Source organism: Gobius niger, assembly GCF_951799975.1.
Source record: "Gobius niger genome assembly, chromosome: 20".
In the NCBI taxonomy this organism is placed as follows: Eukaryota; Metazoa; Chordata; class Actinopteri; order Gobiiformes; family Gobiidae; genus Gobius; species Gobius niger.
This window is the reverse complement of record NC_136871.1, coordinates 8,932,943-8,960,077: the sequence shown is the minus strand read 5'-3', so window position 1 is coordinate 8,960,077 and position 27,135 is coordinate 8,932,943. Positions and strand designations below refer to the sequence as shown.

Here is a 27,135-nt window from a genome sequence, read left to right as displayed (position 1 = left end):
TGGAGTGCAGGCGTGGGTCTCCCCCCATGGATCTCCCCCTCCACCACCTAAGCCTCTCGATCGATCTCATGTGTAAGTAAGCCGGCTGACAGCGACACTGCGCCGGGGCCTGAGTGGACTCTATGGAGGAACACTTGTACCTTTACCACGCGAACCTGTGCGCCGCTGGACTGTGGATGGCGATGGCCCGTTTCTCTCAGGTAAGAAGAGGAACTTGCTTCACCACTTTGTTTTAGCAATATAGATCTGACCAATATGCACAAGAGAAGCTTTGCATCAATGGAGATTGTTCGTGTCGCTGTTGCCTTACTTTCTATGCCAGGTTTGTGCTGTGAGGAGTTGGTTGAACTTGGAGCATTATCGGTTACCATGGTTTTTAAGATGGCTGCTACTGTGCACTCATCTGCACAGAATCAGCAACAGCAGCATCGTTTCTCTGTTTATGTAGCCTTTATTATTACGTATAATTCATAAATGGCTAAGGGTTTTGTCACAAACATTGTATTGCCTTTTTTGTTAGGTTAACTGGAAATAAGTGGATGAAGACTGGTTTATTTTAAAGTAGATGTCACAGTGGTTTGCTAGCAACTTATGTGTGTGCTCATATCGCAAAAACAGCGAATGTTTCAGGCTGCTATTTGCAAAGACATAGCCTATGCAAGAACGTATTATTTATACATGCTACTTAAAGGTGCATTATGCAACTTTTTATGCAAAAACATAGTTGATACATGTGCGTATTTTACCTTAGTGACCCATCGGCTGTATAGCACCTTTACTTTTGAGCATGGTGGTCTCTACATAAGGATCAATTGTTTTGTAGGTTTTCTAGTGAGAGGGTCTGTCAGTAATAAAAAACCTTCTAAACTATTAACCCTGGAGCGTCCTAGAGACCACTGTGATGGAAAGTAAAGGCGCCATGCTGGTACAGCCACTGGGTCAAGATCAATTACGCTCTAAAATCAACTTTTTTTTTTCCACATAGAAAAAAAGTTGGATACTGCACCTTTAAGCCGATTTTTTTTTTTTACAATTTTTAAATCCACATTTTGCTTAATTATTGCATAGCATTGCATGTTCCACTGCAAGTTGTAAGTAACTCGCTCAAGTGTGTCCTCTGTGCACTGCAGTTGTTGCCATGAGGTCATAAGTGTTGCGTTGTGCTGAGTGTAATCTACTTTTACTCCATCTGGCACCTGCTAGAGGAGAGAGTCAACAGCTTAGGCCCAGCTCAGCGAAAGGCAGCTCCCTTTTCAGGACACTGGGTTTGTTTTGATTGAGAGAATCTGACTCTGTTCTCTGTTACAACGGCCCTCTTCTTCCTTTACCGTTTCTTTAATAGGCAAACCTCAGAGGAAATATTTTTGATCAACTGACCCACCTTCACCTGCATGCAGTGACCCAAATGACAACAGGAATGAATTAACACAAATACTCTGAAGTTTGACCCAGTTACAGCGTGATATTACAGTATTTCCTTACATAGCTTCAAGCATGAGGTCATATCTGACAGAAACTATTCATCAGCAGAGCTTTTTGGCAAAGGGATTTTTGAGTGATCCCACTTTTGGGTCTTTACCCACCACCTTAGAACCACAGCTGTATCATACTATAATGGATTTATTAAAAACATGTACAATAGGTGAATCCTCCAGCCAGGTGATTCTGATTGTGATCAGCCTGACTCCACATCTGGAGATGTTCTGCCGCCGCCCACTGCTTCTTGTATGGTTGTTGTATATGACAGATAAAGAACCTTAACCTTATTAAATTATAGGATGAGGAGATTATTGAATTATGGCTATGTTGATCACTTAAATGAAAGTCCTATTGAAGAACTTACTAATGTCTATTCATTGTTGAGTAACATAGGTGATCATATGGCCCATGTGGTCATTGAATCCTTCCTTTTGTTGCCTTTCCTGATTGCTGTTACACAAGTATCTTTGGCATTTAGAGCTTTTATGTGGACATTAATTTTTCAATAGGACATTGTACTCTAACGATGAGCCTTGTTTATGAGCGGATAATGAGAGGTTTTCCATCTCAGTGCTATTTGCACTTCAGAACCAGTTCAACAACTCGGCCAATGAATCATTACTGTAATATTGATGACAGGCTCTTCACTGTGGCTATGTGGATTGCATTGCCAGCACTATTGTGAGCATGCATACACTTCATGCAACAAAGTGTTCCATCGGGTGGAAAAAATACCTCGAGAAAAAGGATGTTTAGACTCATCATCATTTTAAATTAGTTTTATTTTGCTTTTGAGACTATTAGGAACTTTTCACCCTGTTATGATGTCATTCCCTTCTGAAAAAGTGTGTAAGAGTCCTCTTCATTTCAGAACATGTTTGCAGAGGTTCAACAACTTAATAAAACCCCATGATAGAGACAGGATATTGTGTTGTATGTGAAGGATACTGTAATACCAAAATCTGTGCAGTAATTGCAACCATGAGTTTTTTATTTTTTTTATATATTTTTTTGTGATTGGATCTTTTTCAGACTATTAGTGAAATTAGTTATTGCGGACAGATTTTGCTGTAAGCTTTCCATCCAGTTTTGTTGCTTTGAACGTGACGCCTTCGTCCCTGATCCTGTCTGTGCCTCAGCAGCTTGGCGGTGTGCCAACACTGTGGCAGATTGGCCCAGTGCGGCACGAGGATGAGCTGGCCGTCACATGCCATCTGCCGGGTTAGGCCTAAATGCACGTTCTCCCTCCTCCATACCTGCGGGCGCCACCGTGATCTGAGCAGGACTGACAGCTCAGGGGTCAAAAGGCCCGACCCATCAAGACGCTGGACTCACTCTGGAGCCGGAGTGTCAGTGAATGATGAGAACGTGAAGAGAAAGAGGCACATCAGGGGCAAGGGGTGAGATTAGTGCTGAGTGGGCGTTTGCAAAAGGAACCTCTGCCAAGGACTGTCTTGCAATCCTGACCTGGATCAAAAAAAATCTGATTTGAAGTAAAAATGATTATGCTCCACATATGCAACAACTTCTTACAAATAACTGGAAGCTTATCATTATCAAACCAGTGTTGTTGTTGTTTTTCATCAAATAATACTTTACTTTAATACCTTTTTCTCTGTTGTTATTAGTTTGTCGGTGTCGCAGCAGGAGTCTCTTTTGGCTGGAGTCTTGGCTCTGAACTTAAGTTGTTACAAAAGGAATGTGTGTTTTTATGGGCTGGATTGACATGTTTTAGGAGTATGTCAGAGAGAGAGTTGTCCCGCTAAACCCCCCGCTGAGTAATTTCAGATGCATTCCTATACAACCATAAATTTAACCTTGCTACAGATACTATGCAGATGACACATTTCCTATAGGTGCAGGCTTATGGCTTAAATGTGTTTATCATTTTGCACAACTGGAATCACTTCTATCTTTCTGTACTGTTCTAGATTGAGATTAACCCTTCCTTCCAATACAGTAAATAACCAGATAATTAACATAGAAATGTGATCATTAGAGTTTTGTCAAAGGTACATTTAAAACAAACAAATAAGTAAAACAGTAGCCTCTTTTCTCCTGCAGTCCAAAGTATTTTCCTTTTAGTTATACACATTTATGTATCTCTGTCATCCTCTGGTGATCAAGCTGGGTTTGAGTTGTTTACCACAGTCCAGTGGTCGACTTTCAAAACCTTTTATTTGAATAAACATAAACACAAGTGTCCCTCACATATGGATTATGTTAGTCGTGGACTTTCAACTCTCTGAAGTCACTCTTAAATCATTGTGTGGTTACTAGCGGTTACCAGCAGTAACTATACACACATAACTGCACACTTCTGTAGCTTTTCTTCAAAGATAAATGCTGTATACTACTTGGCACACGCTTTTGAAAATGTGTTTTGTTGCTGAGTTTCACCAAGTGGTTACAGTTAGCTGGAACTGCTGACAGCTGCGAAACAATGAAGTTACAGAAAGCATGACTAGCCCGTCCTTGACCAAGGCAACTCTCAAACATGTTTTTAAGGGCTATTTTAACCCATTCATTTTTACCACTGGGCCATGAGGCACACTCTGAGTCATTCCTGTAAGCCGCCCTCACTCAGCTGTCCGGAGCGGCAGATGATATGTCCATTGCACATTCCCATCTTCAGACGGGCTCTTTCCTTTCTGAAACAACAGTGTCCCACCCCCCCCGGGCAGGCAGACCTCTCTCTTCCTGCCTCAGGATGCACAGTATTGACGTGCATTATTTGCCAGCGCAGCCAGTCTGTCCGTCCCTGTGTTGATGTGTTTGTGAGCGGAGGAGGAGAGGCGGAGGAGGTTTCTAGGGGGAAGCAGCTGCAGTTTCCTCCCAGCCAGCAGTGCTCTTCTTCAGGCAGGGACCCCCCCCTCCAGCACAATGCCCTGGAGGAGAGGGAGCCCGGCCGCAATGCTTCTGCTGCCGGGACGGGTCATGGGGCGAATCAAGAGCAGGTAGGAGTGGGGTAGATGTTTTTAAAAAGTGCTCTGTTTGTGGCTAAATTGGCAATATTGCAAGCACAGACAAAGTAATACTGTGACTCAGTTAGACCGACTTAAACTGGTTACTATTATGGACCATGTTTTGTCCTGGTTTAGACCTACTTTGCTTCTCATCCATTCATTTACTGTTTAGTTCTGGTTCACTGTTTTAATCCTGGTTAATTTTGATGTGGAAATTGTATGTTGGAGCCAGACTATGATTATGGATTTCTAGGGGGCTGACTGAAATATCAATGCTAAGAGGTTGGATATTGATCTTAGCTGATATGGTTTGTGTTTTATCTTGTAGAAAATATCAGCTTACGAACTCCAAAATGGGTCAGAGTTCAAACCTTTATTACAAACACTGTATTTCGTTGTTAAGGATTTACACAACAATCCCAAATAGAAGCTATTACTCATTGGTTTGCATCAGTCAAACAGACAGCTACACTGCTGTTGTCAGCATTGTGCTGCTGCTGCTGCTGCTGCTGCTGCTGCTGCTGCTGCTGCTGTATGATTCAGGGAAATCTTAAGTATTCATGTTAATGGACTTCTTACTGTAAAAAGGGTAAGTTAATTGAATTGTGGACAGCCATATTCCTCTTATAAAATATAATGTGGTTTGATATCAACCATTTCCACTGGCTTCTCTATTGATCGGGCTCTATTATAAATCTATTTGCATTTGATGGACGCTTGTTTTTTGTGTGGTCTTCAAATGCATTCCCGATCACAGGTCTTTGCCATACGAGTTTCAAAAGCCCATGTGTGTTTGATGCAAAAAATAGTTGCAGTCTTTAGGGGGAAACTTTCTCAGGCGGCTGCTTTCTGCCGGGGCTATAAGAGGCTTGACGTGGATTAAACTCTAGTCCTTTTAACATGGGCCTCGATCTCAAAGATTTACTGATTTCCCTGACCCCGCTGGTGCACGCAGAGGTTACCCTGTGTTATCCCACATTGTTGACTATTATTGTACACAGGAATTGACATTTAAGTCCATTCATTTCAGCTGCAGGAGGCTTTCCTGTGTGCGAAGGAGGCCGTTGAAAAAAGAAACAATATAAATAACGTGACATTTTGAGTAGCTTGTTGTAAAAGCTTCCGCATAACAGCACTGGATGTTTTTGTTCCAGTGAAACAAGTTGTGGAAAATGTGACTTCTTCATTCCTCTTTTCATTGCCCCGGAACGTCAGCAGAGGTTTTAGTGTTTGCATTTGTGCTTCCCCTTGAGGTTATCAGTAAGGAAATAATTGTTCCTCATAATTTAAAGTGAGATTAAAGTGGAAAAGTCTATACAGTATATACTCTCAGTGCATTTATATTATTAACTGGAAGTTGTCAATGGTCTGTCTGTTTGGAATGGTTTCATTTTGCGTTTGATTTCTCCTGAGCTGAACCAATCACAGCCCGGGGCTAGTTTCTTTAACAAAAACAGACCAGTTGGCGTTTTCATTGCATCAGTCGTTTGCTATTATATGCTCACCTCTGATTGGAAAGATCAGGGCATGTGTTTTTTTTAATCAAAGAAGCACATTTTTTTAAAACGCCTCTAAGATTTATGCAAGCTGCCGTGTTTGTTTTGATAAGAGATAACGCCCATGCGTTTCTGATTCATTAGTTCATCTGTCAATCCTCACCCCATTGTAATTCAGTTCAAGGAAAGAGATACCATTCTAACTAAATAAATAAAACTTACACTTGATTATTGTGATGCTGCAAATACAGTATTAAAAGATAAGAAGTCTGTTGATATTCTAAAGTCTATATACACTTTCTACATATTTCTGATTTCAGTTTAAGTTCATGTTATTCATATTTACATTGCATAGTTTCTCTTCTCTTATTTACCATTCTCTATTATTTACTGCTGCTGTCCCTGTACTCAGCTGCTGCAACAAAGTGGGTCAAATAAAATGTTTTCTTATTTCAAACGTGAGTAAAGTTATTGCAAGTCTAAAGCCTGTTGAGTCAATTCCATATCGTTGTTGTTAGTCATGTGAGTTTGCAGGCTGACCTGTTTGACAAGCAAAAAGAGGCATGTTAAAGGGGTTCAGGACTCAGGCAACCTCCATGGATGAGGAGCACTTTAACAGTTTAGAAACTTTGGCAACTTTCTCCTCTTCCACTCTCCCTCTTTCTTGTTTTCCTCACTTTGTTGTGGCCCACAGTTGTCACATGTAGCTCTCAGATCTACCCCTCAGCTTTAGTATGAGGTTGGACAGGTAAGGTGACTATTGTCGCCTGGCTGTTGCAAAGAATGATTTGCTGCGGTTTAGCACGTCACTGTCTGTCACATGGCTTTTTATGGTCAAATCTTAAGTGCCAACCATAAATCACTGTCATCCCATTTGAGTTACTTACTTCTTTATTATGCAAACTGCATATTAAGCTGTAGTTTCATTGGAAAGGTGTTAAAACTGGTTCATTACTTGAGATTTAATTCATTTGCATGTAAAAGTAAAAACTGTGTGTCACTTAGTTTTGGTTTCGGGTATTCATATGCAATCAGACACTCTGATGACAAAGGGATCAGTCTGGCTCAGTCGTTCTCAACTCATGGGTCAAGTTTTCCACTCAGAGGGGTTATGAACGGTTTATAATGTTTGGTAATGAATCATGTTTTGCAGTCAGACCAACATGCATGTAGAACTTGGCCCCCACACTATTAGTACAATTACTTTTCATCCACCAGCACATCAGGAGTTCCTTTTTTTTTACCCCATGTGCTTTACTTTGGAGGTACTTGAGTAACTATGAGGCACACGTGAAGTCCAGTTAGAGTTAAACAAGAAGAATTTAGTTTTCTCTTCATACTTTTTGAAATGCTATAAGATCGTGTTTACATTTTTCACAAGTCAGTCATTTGGTGCACAAAAAAATCTGCAGTTGTTTGGCCAGGACACTTGATGAGGGAAACCTGGGCCCCTGGAGGAAACCAATCAGACACGAGGAGAACATGTGGGCAAGGAAAGGCCCACTCCTTTAATATTTCTTCTTTTAGAATGTTAAAACAAAACAAAGACTCTCGTTACTTCTTATCCAAAGTCTGTAAAGCTTCACAAAGTCCTAGGATCCTATTAGAACAGTGGCACCCATTGTTTTAACTGCTACTTTGTTTTAGTGATGCATGCAAGTGATACTTTGCATTCTTGCTTGCAGCACATGAAGCCAGTAGACGTGCGTAGGTAGGCAAGGCGTGTCAGTGCTCAGTGCTCGTGGAGGCGGGGCCAGGTTTCACTAACAACTCCATTGATGTGAATGAGTGAGAGCCGTCACTCCCTTACACATACCAGACCAGCTCAGGCTTTCTGACGCACCACACCTCCCTCCAGAACCGCCGCTAATACCACACAGGGGAAACAAGACCGAGGACTATTGCCCACAATTGTGTGATTTCTTGCCTGTGGATATGGGAGGCAGAGAGGAGCCTGTGGTAACCGGGATAGCCACCACCATGCCGTTCCAAAGAGCCAGGCTAAACCGATTCAGACTGCGTCCAGGCAACACGAAAGGCCGACGACTCAAGCCCGGCTCACTCATGAAGAAGAGCAGGTACAAGAGGGAAAGGATGCGGTTTTGTTTACACATTAGTTTTCAACTGTTGTGTCACTGAGGCAGATTACACCTTTTATTACACTGTGAGTTTCACTTAAAGGCATGAAAAGCAAGGTTTTGCCAGTGAGTTTGAACTTAAGTTAAACATGCAAAAATCGTACGTCTGTAGAAAACGCTAAATCAGTTTTCCAAGTGCAATGGGTCGAACTTGCAGCCTGCTGTCTTGTCATTGTTTGTGTTGTCGTATGCTAGCGTTGAAAGCCAGATTCTGTTGAGGGCTCCCTTTGTCCACAGCAGTTCTCTGATCTTTTTTCTATTAAAAAGTAAAGAATAGAATAGTGTATTCATTCATATATTGTCTTGCAGAGACAGATGTGAATGTCATTTCACTAGACACAATTCTTCACGATTGGCTGCTGGTGGAAACACTCACAAAAGCGGCAGACGCAAAAAAAATTCTTGCATGACTATGAAAGCACCGCCATGGCTTGATCAGTGATAATCAACAGAAATGCACTTATTAATGTCTCCATGCTGCCTCTGGTGAAGTCGGTGAATACACTTGTGTTGTGATTGTTTACATGATCAGCCAACAACTACTTTAAATGGGCAAATGAATACCTCTGATCATTGCCTTTCTCGCAGTGATGGGGGCATTTTGGCTTGAAGATTTGCATTGCAGTGTGTTTTGCAAAGTTTAGTTTAGTTTATTTGTTTCTTTGAGCTGTTGAAATTCTGCTCAGAAGGATTGGGCCGAAACAAAAGCTTATGAACGCCCACCCCCGAAATCATTACAATAAAAATGTATATTACAACAATAGTACAAAAGAACATATTGCAAGTACAAAGTGCGAGAGCCTTGGAACACAGCATGCACACGTGATTTAACTTTACACGTTATCAATGATACATTTAGCAACATCATATTTGGATTTTCCTCGTTAGCAAAAGAACTTGTTACATTTCAAAGCGGCAGTTTTAACACAGACCACACTTACAAAGCACTGCATGAAATGTTTATATATTTAACAGAAATGAACAGAAACAGAAGCAAAGAACAACTACAACAACAGTTACATGTACGATGTCTGGAACAAAGCAAGTGACAAACGGCATCATTAGTTACTTACAGATGGTTATCAATCAATGCCAAACAAAGTTAACATTCCCCAAAGTCACTAGTTTTGTGTTAAAAGGCACATGAATATATACATATTATCCTTGATCTTGCTACTTCCCAGTTGTCATTTCCATCCTCGATATAGTATTAATTTGTTAAAAATTTGCTTGCTTCCTAATTTTTATTTTATTATTATTACTATTTTTATTTTCAATTTACAATGGACTACGTAATATGTAATAAGTAATTAAGCCCTGCATAGTGTAAGTGTGCGTTAAAAGGCCAGGGTGTCGAGCGGGCCAGTTGAAGAGGGCAGTAGCTCCTCATCAACAAACCCCCACCCAGCTGCCCTAACAGCTGATTTTGTAGATGATGTTCCTATACTGAGTGGTGCATTAAAAGACGAGGTTTATGAGCCCGTTGGGAGGGCAAATCTCAACAGATTTGTAGCTCGCCTACCATGATTCTCTATTTGCAATTTTGAGCAATATCCAAGTAACAAGCAACATACCATTTTCAATCTAAACTAAATCAGCCTGTGACTCACTCAGAGCATGGCAAAAGCTGACCAATAGGACAAGTGCATGTGGAAAAGTGGCTGTTCATTGACTATTTCGCCAAAATAGCCCATTGTCACAGGGATCAGATCAGAGATATGTTTTAATTGTCATATCGCCCAGCCTTACGCTTGCATTATTGCTGGATTTTGATGAATTTTAAAATGCATCAAACAACTTACTACAGGCTGGAGTAAACACGGTGATGGGTATCTGCCGCTGCTGCACAATATTAAAAAATATTCCTAAATCGCAAGTCTAATTCAGTCCTGTATAATTCATTATCCTATGACTTGGCTGTCATGTTACAATTAAGCAGTTGTACATGTTGCAATTACCATTTCTGACACAACTCTAAACTATGCCAAAGATCTGTCGCTGTTATTAATAGGACATCGCGCTCATATCTCTCCGCATGTGTCACGACAAATGTGGGTATAGTATGTCCTTCGAGATGTGCTGAGTGGGGAATGTCACCGAGCAGCAAACCGAGGTGGTGAGTCAGCTGACCACTTCCTGTCTGTGCCTTTTCGGGTCATTTACTCTCAGACAGAGGGACAAGGGGACAGAGGGGACAGAGGGACACGAAAGAGGCGCTGTTGTCCTGCGACTATTTACATAGGGAAAGCAGGCTCTGGTCTGGTTGGGCTGCTTGGCTTTGAAGAAAATGACAAGCAAATGTTTAGGACTGGATTGAACATAATGCATTAACAATGAAGCTAATCACATGAATGAGAGGCCTAAATCCCATTAAAGCCTATAATGGGACTGACATATTGTTTGACAAACCAAGCGTAATAATATAAAGGGTGACCATAATTGTCTATATAAGTGCCCATTTCAATAGTAGTTAAGGCCTAAAGGCCTTTAGCCCAAATCCCATTCAAATCACTTGTAAATATTTGTATTTACATTGTTCAGTATTCCGTTTCCTTTAACCTCTTAACCCCCGCCTTAACTGAACGCCTCATTTGAAAGCTAAGACCGATAAAACTGATGTAACTGATATTTTTCCTTGCGTGGTTGCCGTGTTGTCGCCATTTTGTCGCCATTTTTTAAATCTTTTTCATATTTATTTTTTGTCACTTTTTGTTGCTCTTTTGTAGATTTTCTGTTGCATTTATGTCTCTTGTTCATCTCTTTTTTTTGTCAAATATTTACCACTTTTTCATTGCTATTTTGTCTCTTTTGTATGACTTTTTGTTGCTCTTTTGAGGTTTTTCTGTTGCATTTTCATCACATTTTTCATCTCTTTTTCATCCTTCTTTTCCTGATTTGTCACTGATGTGATTCTTATTTCAAGAAGCTTTAAGATTTGCATAAAGCCAAACTGGAGAAGATGTGCTGGGTTCAGGTGGGGGTTCAGGGGTTAATTGTTCTTAACCATCAAATCAAATCAGATCTGTTTTTGTTTTTTGTTTTTCACGTCTATTAATAAAAATTCTACATGGATTAAATCGCACAAATTCACACACATTCACTCAAGGCTAATGCTGTTTGACATAAAAGTCGATCCTTGGTAGTTTTAATACAATATTCAAAAATGTGTTATTATGTAAACGTAAATAATATAGAGGCGTCATCTTGCAGTATTTTATCCACTACATTTTATCTTTATTTGAACATATATTATTTCTTAATACCAATACGGCTCGGTAGTTTGTAGCTATGTGCTTGTGTTTCAAAGTATCTGATATGTTGCAAGTGCTTGAAAAATGCCAGCACTTCACCTCTAAAAGCAGCATGGATCGTGCTCATTCAGCCTCCCATTGTTCAGGAGCTTGTTTTCCTGCTGCTGGAATCAATAACTAAGGGGTGTGACCGGTTGGAATCCCCAGTTACAGTGACATCTAGCGGTTCTGCTTGGGCACTGCACCCCACAGAGCGCGTTTATTAGAACAAAAGAGCCCCCCTTTGTGTGTGCGCGCGCTCTGCCCGGTCCTCCTCCTCCTCCTCCCATCCTTTTGTGTCTCCCTCACCACGCGCCCCGCTCTCGCCCATCTCCATCACCGCTTCTGCCGCGTCCGTCCCCCCGGTTTCGTTCGTTTGCATGCATGCGTGTAATTCTTTCTTCCCATGTGTGTACGTGTGCACCAGAGACCCCAGCCCCACCGAGATGAGCGTGGAGCCATGGCCGAGCACACCGGACCAGGCAGCCGCTGAGCAAACCCAGGGCACCCTCCACCACGGCACGGCCTCCTCCTCGTCATCCGAAGACCTCCTGGACCAACGCCCCGACAAGCTCTGCCTGGACGCCTTCTGGACCGAGGTGGAGACGATAAGACAGGGCAGCGCCGAGGCGGACAGCGACGGCACCAGACGGGACTCCAGACAGTCTGAAGGTCAGAGTTAGCCAATCGTTTGCAAAAGAATTGGGTGGGAATCATATTGAAATGTGCTCGTGGTTCAAAAGAAAGCTCTAATCTATTGTACATGTTTATACAGTAGTTATAGATGAGCTGCTTCGTGAGGTGTATTTGCCCTAGCAACACAGGGCTTCCCTCGTGCTGCAAAGTAGCTCTCATCACCATGACAACAGCGTAAAACACCTTGTGATAGGGTCGTGGAATTTCATTCAAATGTCTGATCAAAGCCAGTTTCATTGAAAAGCTGCGTTTGTGTATTAAAAGGTTCTGCGCTTGTGTTTTAATCTGAGTTTGATCACGTCAGTAGCAGGCCCTGCGTGTGTTCCACTAACACCTTTCATGTTGGGAGGTCTTTCATCTTTATTTAGAGGATGGAAATGTCACGTCACTTTCATCGGGCTGACAGACAGCAGGGGGGACTCCAGCCCACAGTCTGGCTCGGAGTAATATTTATATCATAATATAAATGATCAAACAAAACAGTTGAAATGCACACTTGAGTAATCGCATACAATCTTCTTATCCAGCGGTTTATTTCTCCCTCTGCCTCAGGCCCACAGTGACCTTTGAGATATGGGGCACCGTCAATATAACTGGATCTAGTTTAACCTCTTAACTCCCACCTGAACCGAGCACATTATCTCCAGTTTGGTTTCTTCTAAAAGCTTCTTGAAAATAGGCACCAACATAGCGATGAAAACGAGACGTGAACGAGGATGAAAACGCAACAAAAAAGCAACAAAAATGCAACAAAAACATGACAAAAAAAACATAAAAAATGTGGCAAAAAAAAGCATCAAAAATGCAACAAAAACATGACAAAAAAAACGTGGCAAAAATATAGAAAAAATGTGGCAAAAAAGTGACAAAAAAGCAGAAAAAATTGCCAAAAAAGCAACAAAAATGCAACAAAAACATGACAAAAAAAACATAAAAAATGTGGCAAAAATATTGTAAAAAAAGTGGCAAAAAAGCACAAAAAAATTGACAAAAAAGCATCAAAAATGCAGCAAAAACATCAAATGTGACAAAAAAGCAACAAAAAAGCAACAAAAAAGCAACAAAAAAGCGACAATGCGGTTTTAGCTTTCAAATGAGGCGTATAGGCCCATAGGCTATGAACTCTCCAGATGAGGAGCTTTTAAATTTAGGTAAAGCTGAACATGGAGAAAATGTGCTCGATGAAGTTGTTAAGTAAATGGTCTGACAGTGGCTCAGTGTGGTGTTGTGTCCTTGGGCAAGACACTTCAACCACCTCGCCTGTGCGTGTGTGGAGTGTGTACGTGAGGGATTGGTGGTGCTCTCAGTCTTGTGGCTATAGCTCACCACCAATGAGTGTTGATTAAATGAGTAATGCAGTGTAATCTTTGAGTTTCCAGAAAAGGGCTTTATGAAACTGATCCATTATCATTGATCATTATAATAGCTCATTTGGCAAAGCATTTGGCATCCCAGCTTGCGAGAGAATGTAGCCTTGTTTGTGGATGGATATGTGTCTGAGTGGGTGATCAGTTCCTTGATATCAGCACTTTGAGTGATTCAGTGTAAACTTGACCTGATATTCAACACCACGTCCTTTTTATTCCTGTCTTTTAACAAGACTGAGCGTCATCTGCTCACTGCAGTAGACAGCTCAGTTCATTTGCAGCATTAAATCAGAATTTTACCGACTTTGCCTCAAGTATGTGTGCACACTGGTGTATGAATTAGCGTGTGTTTATCAACCAAATACACAGATAATGATCTTGCTGCTCCCTATATCTGACTGTATGTTTGTTTGTTTTTTTGTCTGTCCAGAGGGCGAGCAGGAAGAGCAGTGGCTGGCCGACGCGGGCTTGTCCACTCTGATCAGTGAAGACAGTGAGGAGTGCGAGGATGTGGACAAAGCTGCGCTGCTGTCCACTCTGACGCGGACGCAAGCCGAGGCCGTGCAGCGACGGATCGACTCCTACACGCTGTCCCTGCGCAAAAGGAACAAGCCCCCGCCCAGAGACGTCCGAGACATCTTCCACTCCCCCATATCCCAGGTGAAGACTGCTGCTGCCTGTTTTTAAGGGAGCGAGGTTATTCTGCTTTGACAGTCACTACGCAAAACATACCTGGAACTGAGTATCTCGCATCAGTCAGTATTTAAAACATCATTCAAATGGCCCATCCCTGTTGGCTGTCAGGGCTCAGTGAATGACCTGCGCTTCACAAAGGAGCCTGTCACACTCAAAGCAAATCACATGCAAAGGCCAGGCATTGTGCTCCTTCATTTCTCCAAGTGGTCTGATCCTTATCGGGGACTTTTCTTTGTGGGAACCCTTGTATCCACCTGCTGAGGGGACAAAAGCCTGCACTGTACTGCAATTCACATCTCTCTGGGGATGAATCAAAACTTAGGGACAGTGGCTTAACTCCATTCATTTTATGCACTCCTTAACAGATCATTTGGCATTTGTGCAGTAAAGTTCACCATAATACAGTATGTCTTAAAGCTGCTTTAATAAATAAACTTTGTATTGTCTTTTTCAGACTCTCCGTCCTGAGTCGCAGCGCTCTGACGACATGGCATCTGTCAACAAGTCTCCTCTCTCAGGTAAAAGTTTGTCCGCTCTCCTGCCAAATGTCAGCAGAGAGAGCAGACGTGTGAGGAGGATTACTCCACGCCGTGTTGTCTCTAATTGGTTTATCCCAGATAAACCAGTCAACCTAATTGTACTACGTTTGCCAGGGATTTATGTATGTTTGATTTTGTGTGATGGCTTCCAAACACTTGACCTAGATAGACATAATGTTTGCATATGACATTTCTAAATACAAATGTTGCCTTTGCCATCAGATTCCCTATTGGCAAAAGCATATTTACACATACCTCTACATTGCATAAAACGAGTAAAAATGTTAGCCTTGTGGTTTACAGCTGGGAATTTCAACAGAATTAGAAAGTGTTTCCCCCGACTTGTTCCTGTTTCATTAAAAGATAAAGCTATTTTGGTACATTTCCCTATTCTTAATACTTTCTGTTGGTCTGGTTTTGGTTTCACCCTTCTGCTGAGGGTTTATAGAAGCTTTGATGTTCTTCTCCTACAGCTGTGACGCAAGATCAGCATGGAGGCCCAAAAGATGAGATTTTCATCACCGACGTGGCCTACTGTGAGCAAGCAGTCATCCTTATCAAGCAGGCCAAGCTTCCTCAGACCACCTACCATCGCCGGAAAGAGGACGGCACTCTGCCAGTAAGCATAATCTAATAAGACTTTTAGAAGAAGGGACATTCAACTTTGGGTTATGTCATGTTCCATCATTTTTTGTTACGCCAGTTATGCCCCTAATGTCCTATAACTAACTTTTTAGTTTTTCAGACAATGAAAGAGGGGGCACATGAACTATACTATAACATAAGATGTAAGGGGTAAGATAAGTGATAAGATAAGGAGTGCAAAAAAGCCAGAACAATGTGCATCAAAAAACAGGATGATGTGCAAACAACTAATAGTAAATAGAGGTATCTTATATACAATGACTCAAGAACTTATCTTTAAAGGGGTAAAAAAATCTACATAATTAAAATTTGAACAGAATATAAAATGTCAACATAGCCAATGCAAAGTTTACAGTCACAGTGCAGGTGGTTGATGAAGTAACCCTGACACAGATTTTATTTTTGCATTGAAGTTATTGCACATATATTACTTTACAGTAGTGTTGTAGAGTCTGATAGCAGTGCAATTGAATAATGCTTCAGTATTAGTGCACAAATATCTGCTTTTATAACATACTGAAGAACAAAACAAATTTAATTCCACGAGCAGACAAAATCAGGTAGAGGACTTTAAAGAAGAACTAAGTTACTTGTTTACCTTAATAAATCCTTTTCGTTGTCCCTCCAGCGGTAAAACAAATGTTAATGGGATGATCTCCCCCTGGTGTCTCTGGCCAGAAAACCACCCTTGCAACTTCCCTGCCTCCAGGTGGAGGCGCAATACACACTAATAGAATCTCAACGAAGAAGCTAACAGGCTAACGGGCAAAGCTAACTGTGGGCTAGCGCCACTTAAACAGTATTTACAGCCGAGTTTGAGTGAAGAAAATGATCTCTATTGTGTCGTTAAGTTGTGGCACAATGTACAATATCCCTCTCTCCCTTTCTCTTTTCTGTCAGCGTAGTATTTACTCAGTTAATAAGTAAAAAAAAATGCACATGCTACGACATGAGGGACATGAGTTACTTAGATCTGCTTTAACAAAAAAAGATTTACAATACCAGCAGTTGAACAATACTTGTTTCAGTAGCTTGCCTGTTTTCTTTTAATTTTTATACAATGATAACAATCAGTAGACTTTTATCATTTATTTATGCTGGTTCTTCTTTTCAATAGTGCTCTCTCAGGGCATCGAAACCGGCAGAATTTTTTCCTTTGTACCAATTATCTAACTATTAACTGTTGTTTCGCATTACCTAGCCCTAATTATGCCCTCCCCATTTTGTGCTATTTTTAGCATCTGTTGAAAGGGATTATGACGTATTACAAATCTAAAATTAGGTTCATTTTTATTGTGGGAATTGGGTCGATCTGGAGTGAAATTTTTATATGAAGTAATTGGCCGCTGGTTAGATAACAGCATTAACATGGGATGAATGAATAAGCTCCAAACAAAGGGAGTGTTGTGCGAGATTATTTCCCTAATTGAGGTTGAATCATTGATTTGGCCAAACAGGAAAATGAATGGACACTAAGCACATTGTTTATGCATCTAGGATTAGAGTTCCCTCTGTCCAAAGGCATTATCTTACTCTTCCGTCCTATTTGTTGTAACCATGTCATAATTCTTTCTCACTTTCCAGAGAGTGGTCTGCCCCAAGTGCCGCATGGGGGTGACCCGGATCTACGACTTGTCCCATACGGATATGAAGAAAGTGAGACAGTTAGCGCTCATCGACATGACAGCACTTAGCGACCTCCTGGAGCTGGAAGTCAAGAGGCACAAGAGTGGAAAGAGGAAAATCCCAGGTATGTCACGTCAGGCGACAGGGCAGTTTGCCGTAAAGACAATAATCGTTAAACAATGTTGCACAGTGTTAAAAATACTGACATTTTGTAATTGCAACTCTCCGAGACATTCACCACTAACCGACGATGTGTTGCTTCACAGAGAGCTCTCTTTTTGGAGTTCCTTTGGCGACGCTGCTCGAGAACGACCAGAAAGTGAAACCGCACACCTCTATTCCTCTGTTCATGCAGGCAGTGAGTGACACAGGCACACTCATTACAAATATTAGCATTTTTGGGGGTTGATTTTCTTTGTTTTGTTTTCGTTCTCATTTGTTAAAGTTATATGTGTGGTACTGGGACATTGGCGCACTTGATAAATCTAATGTAATTTTACTGAAATATCACAAGAGATTAAAAAAACATTGTAATAAAAAAATATACCGGTAATTAAAAAAAAAAAAAAATCAAAATGAAGGTTTGATTAAGATATTTGGTATTTTTGAAAACTCCTCAGTCCCAAAAAATAGCGGGAGAGAAATCATTTATTTCTCTTGAAAACTAAAACATTTACTTTCATTTTAGTGCAATTATTTTTACCCTCATGGTCAATCCCAAAGCTCAGCACAAATGAATTCTGCATTCACTGTACATGTTCTTCCAAACCCTGTTGTGGCTCACATACTGGCTCAGTCTTGCACTGCAGTCCTCTGTATGTGCCATGTTGGGCCACACCCTGCTGTAGCAGCAGTTACTTCAAGTTACCAGTAGAGGTGATCATGAGATCGTTATCTACCAACAGCTCACTCTCGGTTAATGTCCCTTTGCCTCTCTCTCTTCTCTGCAGCTGCTGTCATTTCTGGAGAAGAAAGGCTTGGATTCTGAGGGGATTCTACGAGTCCCGGGCTCTCTGTCCAGAATTAAGGTATAACCTCAAAATGTCCATTTGTACAATATAATCTTGAGTTTCCAAGACGACCTTTTCTTCTTGTCCCTTTTTTTTTTTTGTCACAAACTTGAAACATATTTACACCTTGAGGCTCTCGATACCATATCGACTTTGTGAAAGGCCACTAAGATGTTGAAAAAATAAAACTGTGCTTTTTCGGTGTAACTACTGTTGGCATTTAGAGAGCAAGGGCTCATGGGACAAAATCAATAATGTATCTGTTTATTGTTGTTGTTGCCACCAAAAACCTGATCACACTGTGTTTAATCTTGGTCTGCAAGCGGTAGAGCCAGTTACAAAAAGTCACCAGGAGAGGGCAGCCTTCAACACTGGGAGACAAACCGGAGAGGAATAATGGGATGGTACTGCAGATACATAGACAGAGTAATTGTTGAAAACAGATAACTTCGATACAATTTCTCTATGCATTGAATAAGTGTAAGTCGGTAATTGCTTCATGGAGTAGCCAGTGTTCAAAGTATTCCATAAACCAAATAAGAAAAGGACCCTGTTTATTTAACTTAATCGATTTGTTTTGCCTTATACATTAAATTTACAGCCTAAAACATACCCAATGAGCACGTATTTACATTACCCCTGTGCCGCTGTCGTATTATGATCGTTATTCAGTACTGATCTCTTCTTCAGGTGCTGCAGCAGAGTTTAGAGAGCACGTTCTACTCGGGACAGTTCAGCTGGGACGACGTGAGTGCGAATGACGCCGCTGCCCTCCTGAAGAAGTTCATCCGGGAACTGCCCGCCCCCATCCTCACCCCCGAGTACCTCAACACGTTCAGCGCCGTCAGAGGTCAGCCACTGATTACATTTTGATCTTCGATTTGAGTTCAGATTTTCACATTGGAAACAAATACTCATATGGTTTATGAACATAGACTAGATCGGGATGAACAATGACGGCCAATAACATGTAAATAAATCTGTTTATTTTACCCGAAACTCCAGATCATGTGCTGTTAATGTCGAAGAATTGGCTGGAAAAACTGATGATAAAAATGCTCCATGATCATAATTGACACTGTCCAAAGCTGAGATTACCATTTAAGATAAACCTACCCACCCAAACACTCCCTCATTCATTTCCTCGAGGCAAGTTGATTCACTGTATACTTTTAGTCAAATGAAAAGTTTAAGAAGGCACTTGCCGACACTTGACAACGACTACTATTAATGGTTTTAATTAGGACTTCAGGCGATGTACGATGTTGGAACTATTTTTAATACTACGGCGCGAAGTGTAGTACAGCAACATTTTAATGTCACTCGACGGTTGAATCAGGTTTATTGAGTAAATTGGGGAAAACAATGCCTCTTCTTGTTGCTCTTAATGCCAAATCAGTATCTATCTGTCTAGAAATCTATATGAAATGTGACCAAATGTCTGATTCAACATTAGTTTGGTTTTGCAGATCGGCAGAACTGTCAAGATACTTACTATACCGACTTAGGGTTCAATAAATAGCAGATAAACGATACGATTTTTGGGCTCAATATTTATCGTCTGTACATTTACTAGCATTTTTCTCCTATTATTTCATTATAAGATTGAAGCAAACTGGGTTACATTATATATTCCATTTGTGTAGAATTTCAGGATATGATTATTGACTTTTAGAACAAAGGTCATTTTAGAGTTGACAGTATCTCGTATCTTTAGAGTCAATAATATCGTTAATCTGCCTCAATATATCGAACTTCAAATGTGCTATCAAGGCAGGCCTGCAGATCGGTGACGTTATGAATTACAATAACTATTAATAAATCAAATGTCATAAAGTCACTATTAAAACACCTCGGCCATAGATTTCTTTCACAGTAGAAATAACATGGCCCCATTCCAGCCTGAGATAATGTTCCCGTCTCAATAAATCGCTCTTATACAAACACCTATTGTATTCCACTGACACACCTTCTTCTTTATTTGGCCGTGGGTGCAACAGATTACAGCATAAGTTGGCACGGTGTTGCTATAGGAACAAACTGACACAACATACTATATGAATGGGTTAAGCCTCCGCCTTATGAACATACCATTCTTGACGTCACTATTGCATTCGGTTTCCATCGACATTCTTCACATTAATCAGAATTGAGAGGCACATTTTTGTTTGTTTTTTGAATTTGTACGTTATTATATTTTTGAGGCTAAAATAAAGTATTTTTTATTGGTTTTCCATCTATCTATTTACTTACCTATAATCTTTATAATTAAAGGAGGTTATAGAAGCTACGTTTTATCTGATGTCGAGCTTAGAACCTCAGTCTTAGTACTTGATTACATTTGTGTGAGCTCTCAGTCATCTATGTTTGAGATGCTGTATCTGAAACCCTAGTTTTCAAACCAGGGCAAACACAGAAGTGAAAAGGACAGGTGAGAGGCAACATGTCAGTTCAGGTGACTGCTTAATCTATTAACCACTACCTGAACCAAGCACATTAGCTCCAATTTGACATTACCCAAATCTAAATGTATTTATTTTTAAAGTATCAAAAGAGCAACAAAAAAGTGGCCCAAAAAATATGAGAAAGTGACAAAATGGGTCAAGAATGCAACAAAAAGAGCCCCCAAAAAAGCAACAAAAGAGAGACTAAAAAGAGATTAAACTGTCAAAAATCTGATGACAACACGGCAACAACGCATGGGGAAAAAATCTATTTAGCTGGGTCTTTAACCTTTCAAATGAGGCGTTAGACTGGCCTAGCTTTAAGAGCTTTAAGAATTGGGTAAAGCCGAACTGGAGAAAACTCGGGTACAAAAAACCTTTCAGTTCAATCTAGGGGTGCACATTGTATTGCCAAACTGCTGTTATAGCAATAGGTGATTTATCACAAAAAGCTACATAATATTCCCAAATCACTTAGATCCTCCATTTGATTTTGACACGTGTTTTCCCCCAATACTGCCTGACATATAGAAACTTAAACAGGTGCAAAAGATCTGTTACAGTCATGATTTTAGCCTTGTTTTGATACACTTCTGCAAGAGCAAACAAATGGCTCCCAATTTTTGTGTAAATTCATAATAATGTTATCTCAATGTCTCGCAGCCTTGCTATGATCTACTAGAACCATTCGTCACCTTATTCATTCACACCTTGTCAGGACAGATTTGATGCCTCAGATTTCCCCCGTCCTCGTATGACTACACTGCAGACCGCCCCTTTATTCCCGCTCGGAGCTCAGCAACCTTATAATTACCCAAATGGTTTACCTTGATGATCCACATCTTTGCAAACTCAGCTCAGGCAATCAGCCATCAAGATGAGCAAGTCGATATCCTTTTTTTTTTTTTTATGAGCATCTTTGCCCGACATTGTTACAAATCCCGGTGGCAGACGTTTAACTGTGAGGTAACAGTAAATAGTTATTAATCGGGCCTTGATTGATGACTCACTTATGAATGGTATGTAGGTGATGGATGACGTGCGACTGCGGAGACATAAGCTAACAAAGCTAATAGCGCCTGTCAGACATACCATTAGTCTGCACAAATGTCATTTTTCTCGGACCAAAAGAGGAAATGAAGAAGTAAGATCGGAGTTTGATATCTACTTTTTGTGTGTGTGTCCTTTTTCAGATATTACCGATTTGAAACAGAAGCTCCACATGCTGAACTTGCTCATACTGCTGCTGCCCGAGCCGAACAGGAACACGCTCAAGGTAGGACGCTGTCTGTCGTTATAGAAGTGATCACAGTTGTCATTTTTTACCTGTTTTGGTCTCAAACAGCTCAAGTTTAGATTCACAGCTACAGTGTGTGGAAAAATGCCTTCTATTGAAACTCTATAGGACTTTGCTGATTTTTATTGAGTTTTCAGGGTTTTCGTGGGGCATTAAAAAGCATTAATAGTCAATGCCAAAAGTAAGGCCTTGTAACCTTTTAAGTCCCGCCTTTCTCTAGTTTGGCATTACCCAAATCTAAAAGCTTCTGTAAAAAAGCGTCAAACTAGAGAAGAAAGCAACAGTAACACAATAAAAAAGCGATGTGACGATTTATAAAGGAGACGAAAAAGAGACAAAAACCAAACAAAAATGCTGTAAAAAATGACCAAAAAAAAGCATTAAAAAAGCGGCACACAAAACAAAAAAGTGTCAAAAATTTGACAAAAAGCAACAAAAAAAGAGATGAAAAACGAGTCCAGAAATTACAAATACATGACAACAAAAGCAAAGAAAAAAGCTATGAAAAAGCAACAAAAACTGTCAAAAACACGAGCCAAAAAAACTACAAAAACGGTTTCGGTCTTGGGTTTTAAATGAGCCGTTACTCTGGCCTATAGGCTGTAAGCTCCAGTCAAGGAGCTTTCAGATTTGAGTAAAGCTGAACTGGAGAAAATGCGCTTGGTTAAGGTGGGGGGTAGGAGGTTATTATAAAGCAGTACATTTGGATTCAAACTGTCATTGAATCTAAATTTGATACTTTTTCCTTTGAGACCGAATCCTCTTCATGACATCGCTCAACTATTTTTACTGCACACATTTGTCAAAAACACAAATAACTGTCAGTTTTTTGCATTTGTGGCATTAAAAATATTGTACTTAGGCATTAAAATGGCATTAAAAAGCAGTAAATGTGACTTGCTGCCACCTGTAGAAACCTGCCGCGGATCATCCATTGACCAAACAGGAAGAAACAAAACAAAAAATGTCTTTCATTAAGGCCCTGTTGCAAAACACATCTACAGTTCAAGGCGTCAGACAGAAAGTATTAGTAGACAATTAAATCAAAAAAAGGTACAGCTTGTTCAGCGCTGTGATGTGGCTGGAACGTAACATTTTAATCAGTTCTCCAAATTTAGATATGCTTTTGAGGACACACATTATCTTTAGCCTGACTGTTCGAACCGTGTGATACTAAAATACGAGTTAAGGCGGCGTAATATCTTGAAATGATCCTATTCTGCAGACAGGCTCGGCTCTAACGCTTCCCGATCACTCTGCTTTAAAGCGCGTTATTACAGCATGTTATATAACTGTAGCCATCCACCGTGACTCATTCTTATGGCACAAGCCTAAGCCCACCTGAACTAATTATTCTGACTCCCATTGAGGTAATCTCTCTGTGCATTAACATAGCTGCGTGCATTACTCATGGCATTAATCCCCTTTACTTACATTTTGTGGTTCCTGTGTAGTATTTTCTCATTTATCGAGTATATGTGTGTGTGTCTTCCAGGCTCTGCTGGAGTTCCTGAGCAAGGTGGTGTCGAGGGAGAAGAAGAACAGGATGAACCTCTGGGCCGTGGCCACGATCATGGCGCCCAACCTCTTCCTCCATAAAGCGGTGCCCAGTAAACTGACAGAGGGATCGGAGAAGGGGCAGGCCGAGAAGGCAGCGGACGTGATGCGGCTGCTCATACGATACCAGGACCTGCTCTGGACGGTACATGGCAACAGTATACTAATAATTACAATATAATCATCCGCCAAATATACAGTGGGAGGAAAAAGGAAGTACAAGAATGAGATGACAGTGTCTGCTTAAAGTAATACCACCCAAACATTTATATCTTACCATATTTCTATTGTCCGTAACATGTGAACATTCACAGGACAGGGAGGAATAAGTGAGAACACCCCCCTGAATCTCGCTGAACTGCAGCAATTTTGTAAAGAGCAATGGTCCAAAATTCATCCTGATCATTGTGAGCGTCTAATCTGCAAATACAGGAAAGCAGTTATTGCAAAAGAATTATCAGCCAGCTATTTAATACAAGAGATCACTTACTTAGACCGTTCCTCTTTACAAAACTGCTGCAGTTCAGCAATATTCAGGGTGTGTACTCACTTATTCCTCCCTGTCCTGTGAATGTGTACATGTTATGGCTTATAAAACTATGTGTTTTTATTAGCCATGACACTGTTTGGTCATTCTTATGATTTTAATAAAGATCAGACCACATTTTATGAGCAATTTAGGCAGAAATGTGAGAAGTTCCAAATGGTGTACTCACTTTTTCCTCCCACTGTATCTATACATGTGGATATGCAAAAACAAAATATCATGCAAAATTAATGAGTTGCGGGACAGATAATGATGAAGCCCCTTTAAATGTTATTTGTTTTGCTATAAGTTGTCACATTTAGTTTAGTTTATGTGATCAGGACAAGGTGCAGTTACATTAAAAGAAATGGCTGCATCAATGTTAGCACAATTCAACAGTACATAGCAAAATTTACGTAACAAAAGACAGTTAATACAATATAAAAAGGCAAATAACCAATAAGTGTGCAATATTATAAGGTGCATCTACAAGACTTATCTATATCTATTTCTATCATGCCTTCACAGGTCCCTAATTTCCTGATGAGCCAGGTGCGAAGGCTGAACGAGAACAGCAGCCGTCGGTACCAGTTTTACGATCGGCGCATCAAGAACCTGCTGAGGAAGATCCACACGGACAGCCGTGAAAAGCCCGAGAAAAACGTGCCAGAGGTGAGCAGCCTGGACGTTCTGACAGAAAGCCATCGATAAACGAAAGTACACTTCATCAAACTAACGTGACCCGTGGTTTTTGCCGTAGATGTGCCGCATTGTGAAGATCCAGGTCGGAGACACGCAGACCAGCACGATGGAGTTTCATCTCAACATAAACTCGAGGACCTCGGACCTCCTGGCGCAGTTCCAACGGCAGTTTCTGCGCAGCCCTGAAAACGGAAAGGGCAAAATGCGGAGGTACGATGTCAACTCTTTCTGAAAAATGTTGCCCTTTTAAAATGTTTGATCCCAGAGCCTGAGATGGAGAGAACTGGCAAACATAACTATTTCACCATTTGTGTTTCATATTATTGTGGCTAAAAGTCATTTGAACTGGACGACAATCACGCTCATATGTTTGAATATTACCACCATTTTCATATAATTATCCTTAGTTCAACAGAGGAGACACTTTGCTCCGTTTTTTTTATTCCTGTGGACAGGTCCAGTAACTACAGAGATATCACCCCTAAACCAGTTCAAAACATAAAGCAAATGTCTCTCTTATCCTCCACCGGAAAATGAAAATATGGGCTCTTTCGATTGCAATGATGTGACGTGAACATATGGTCTGTTTTGGCTTTGTACAGAAACGGTTCGTTGGCCTTCCCCGACTGCGCCCTTTACGAAGTGGGAGGAAACATCGGTAAGTGAAATGAGTTGTGCTCTCTCTTTTTTTTTTATGCAGTGGCTAAAGAGCTGACATTTGCATGTCTTTCTGCTCATTGGGCTGATGAGAGGAGCCAGGTCTTACGCAATAAAGTGTGTACGCGCCAACGAGACACGAGCTGTACATCTGCAGTTATCAGAGCAGACAAATGCCTATTACATACATGTCTCTGACTCTCACAGGAGAGAGGCCCAACTCCAAATTACTACTCCGGAAACTGTTGACATTTCATGATGAGAGTCGATTTGTTGACCATGATATTGAAATAGTTATTGAGTATTAAGTCTGTACCTTATTGTCAAAATGAGGATTACAATGTAGCTGTTGTGACACTAATAGAGAGCTTTGGCAACTGGTGAGGTCTGTCCATAGGTTTACAAATGCCAGGACGCTATGAGCTGCCAAAAATATATGAATAAAAACATATAGACACATACAAACGTCTAGAAATTAAAGAAGAACAGTCATCAAAAAGGGTTTGATTATAGAAAAGCAAAACTTTTACAACATTAATGCATGGAAGTTTCTTTTATCTTAGTGAAATAATTTGTCCTGATGCATCAAACAGTGCTGGATATGTACAGTCCAGTTGTCTAATTGTTTCTAGTAATGCTTCTTTTTTAAATTAAATCTTGAACAACTTCAAGTAAAATAAAACGACTTGATCGGCTGTATTTTTCCTGATTTAAAGGGACTATACATAGTTTTAAAACGTGTTTTCATGAGCCCAGACCTAGTCCACCACAACTGCCTCTAAAATCCTGCACTGTCACTCAAAAGTTGGGTCCGAAGTGCCGTCATGCACGAGTGTATTATAGAGACTGCAGTTACGCGTAAGACCTGAGGTGGCAGTAGTGAGCATAACATTTCCAACTTGCATCTCTCTAAAGGTAAAATGGCAAATATTGAGTAAAGTTGACTGATTCGATTAGTTGTTTCAGCCCTTTGACGAGTTACTTAGTGAGAGTTTTCCCTTTTTAATAGACAAATCTGATGCCTTGTATTAAGTCCTGCTTCGTGTTGCCTTTAGGTGAGCACTGCCTGGACCCGGACACGCACCTCCAGGACCTGTACAACAGTAACCCGGGAGGGGAGTGGGTCATCCGGGTGAAGGCCCACAGCCGCCTCGTGTGAAGCGTGGACATTCTCCGCAGTGACACGCTGCCATACGTCCCTCTGAACGCTCGCAGCAACTCGGGACAAGAGCATAACACTAACAGATGGAGGACAGACATGGGCCGGCCCGGAGCTGAGCCTCTAGAAACACTGCTCCCAATGTATTTGACTTTTTTTTTTTTTTTTTTTAGTCTATCTGCATATATTCCTCCCTCTTGTCTTACCGAGAGGCTGGGAGCATCATTACTTCCAACAGTGAACCTGCCGCGGAGAAACGCTATTGCGGCAGCCATTTACGGAGCAGATGGGGCCGAGTGCAGCACCTCTGGGCGAAATACGAGGGGCGCTGGAATAGTCCCACCCCCAACCAGGCCTCGCTTCGCTCCACAAATCACACACCATCGCCATGTGTTCGCCTCCTACGCTTTTCGTTTTCATGCAGCCTTTTTGCGAGCACGAGTGCAGTGGGAGGGGCCGCGCGAATCGAGGACAAGGGAACAAGTCGTGGACATGACATATAAATGTAAAAACTCCACAGTCTCTCAAACACGATGTCATTTTACACTAAAGTAAAATTTGTAAATCGATTTGAGAACTAAGTCTGGATTATAAGAATGAATTGCTCTTACTTTATACATTGGTTATTTTGCGATCAATAGCAGCTACTTCTAAAACCCCTTGAATAGATTCGATTCAACAAAGACCCAACGACACTTGCCAACACAGTTATCTGCACATACTCACTGTTTTTTGTTAATACGTTCTTAGTATTGTATAAATGTGAAGCCGTTACGAAAGCTCAAGGAGGCGAGCGTCAGTAAAGCAGTATTCTCTTCTGTCGGGTAACACGGACCGACCGACAG

The 27,135-nt window shown here is 40.9% G+C and overlaps 2 protein-coding genes and 1 long non-coding RNA gene across 5 annotated transcripts in view; 1 reads left to right on the top strand and 2 right to left on the bottom strand.

Annotated features, from left to right (window-relative positions):
* LOC306980135 overlaps positions 1–27,135 on the bottom strand; it is an 857,770-nt gene that overhangs the window by 221,953 nt on the left and 608,682 nt on the right. The gene's annotated exons all lie outside the window — the stretch shown is intronic.
* inka2 (inka box actin regulator 2) overlaps positions 1–27,135 on the bottom strand; it is a 373,123-nt gene that overhangs the window by 68,666 nt on the left and 277,322 nt on the right. The gene's annotated exons all lie outside the window — the stretch shown is intronic.
* Positions 104–26,830, top strand: arhgap40 (Rho GTPase activating protein 40). 3 transcript variants are annotated; one of them, XM_079579496.1, is made up of 15 exons: positions 104–200; positions 11,797–12,041; positions 13,863–14,092; positions 14,583–14,646; positions 15,141–15,286; positions 16,897–17,062; positions 17,205–17,296; positions 17,889–17,966; positions 18,639–18,798; positions 21,586–21,668; positions 23,185–23,391; positions 24,301–24,444; positions 24,533–24,684; positions 25,077–25,132; positions 26,187–26,830. In XM_079579496.1, the coding sequence occupies exons 2-15, from the start codon at positions 11,816–11,818 to the stop codon at positions 26,288–26,290; spliced, it is 1,908 nt and encodes a 635-aa protein (XP_079435622.1). In that variant the 5' UTR covers positions 104–200; positions 11,797–11,815; the 3' UTR covers positions 26,291–26,830. The 3 variants fall into 3 exon arrangements, with proteins under 3 accessions (XP_079435622.1, XP_079435621.1, XP_079435620.1); XM_079579495.1 differs by lacking the exon at positions 104–200 and adding an exon at positions 4,191–4,436; XM_079579494.1 differs by lacking the exon at positions 104–200 and adding an exon at positions 7,848–8,019.

Bases quoted from the DNA above. Each gene is read 5' to 3' on its own strand.
- arhgap40 (XM_079579494.1), top strand. From the start codon at position 7,877: ATGGGAGGCAGAGAGGAGCCTGTGGTAACCGGGATAGCCACCACCATG. The intron at 12,042-13,862 runs GTCAGAGTTAGC...TTGTCTGTCCAG, and splicing joins GGACTCCAGACAGTCTGAAG to AGGGCGAGCAGGAAGAGCAG. The intron at 24,445-24,532 runs GTGAGCAGCCTG...TTTTTGCCGTAG, and splicing joins CCGAGAAAAACGTGCCAGAG to ATGTGCCGCATTGTGAAGAT.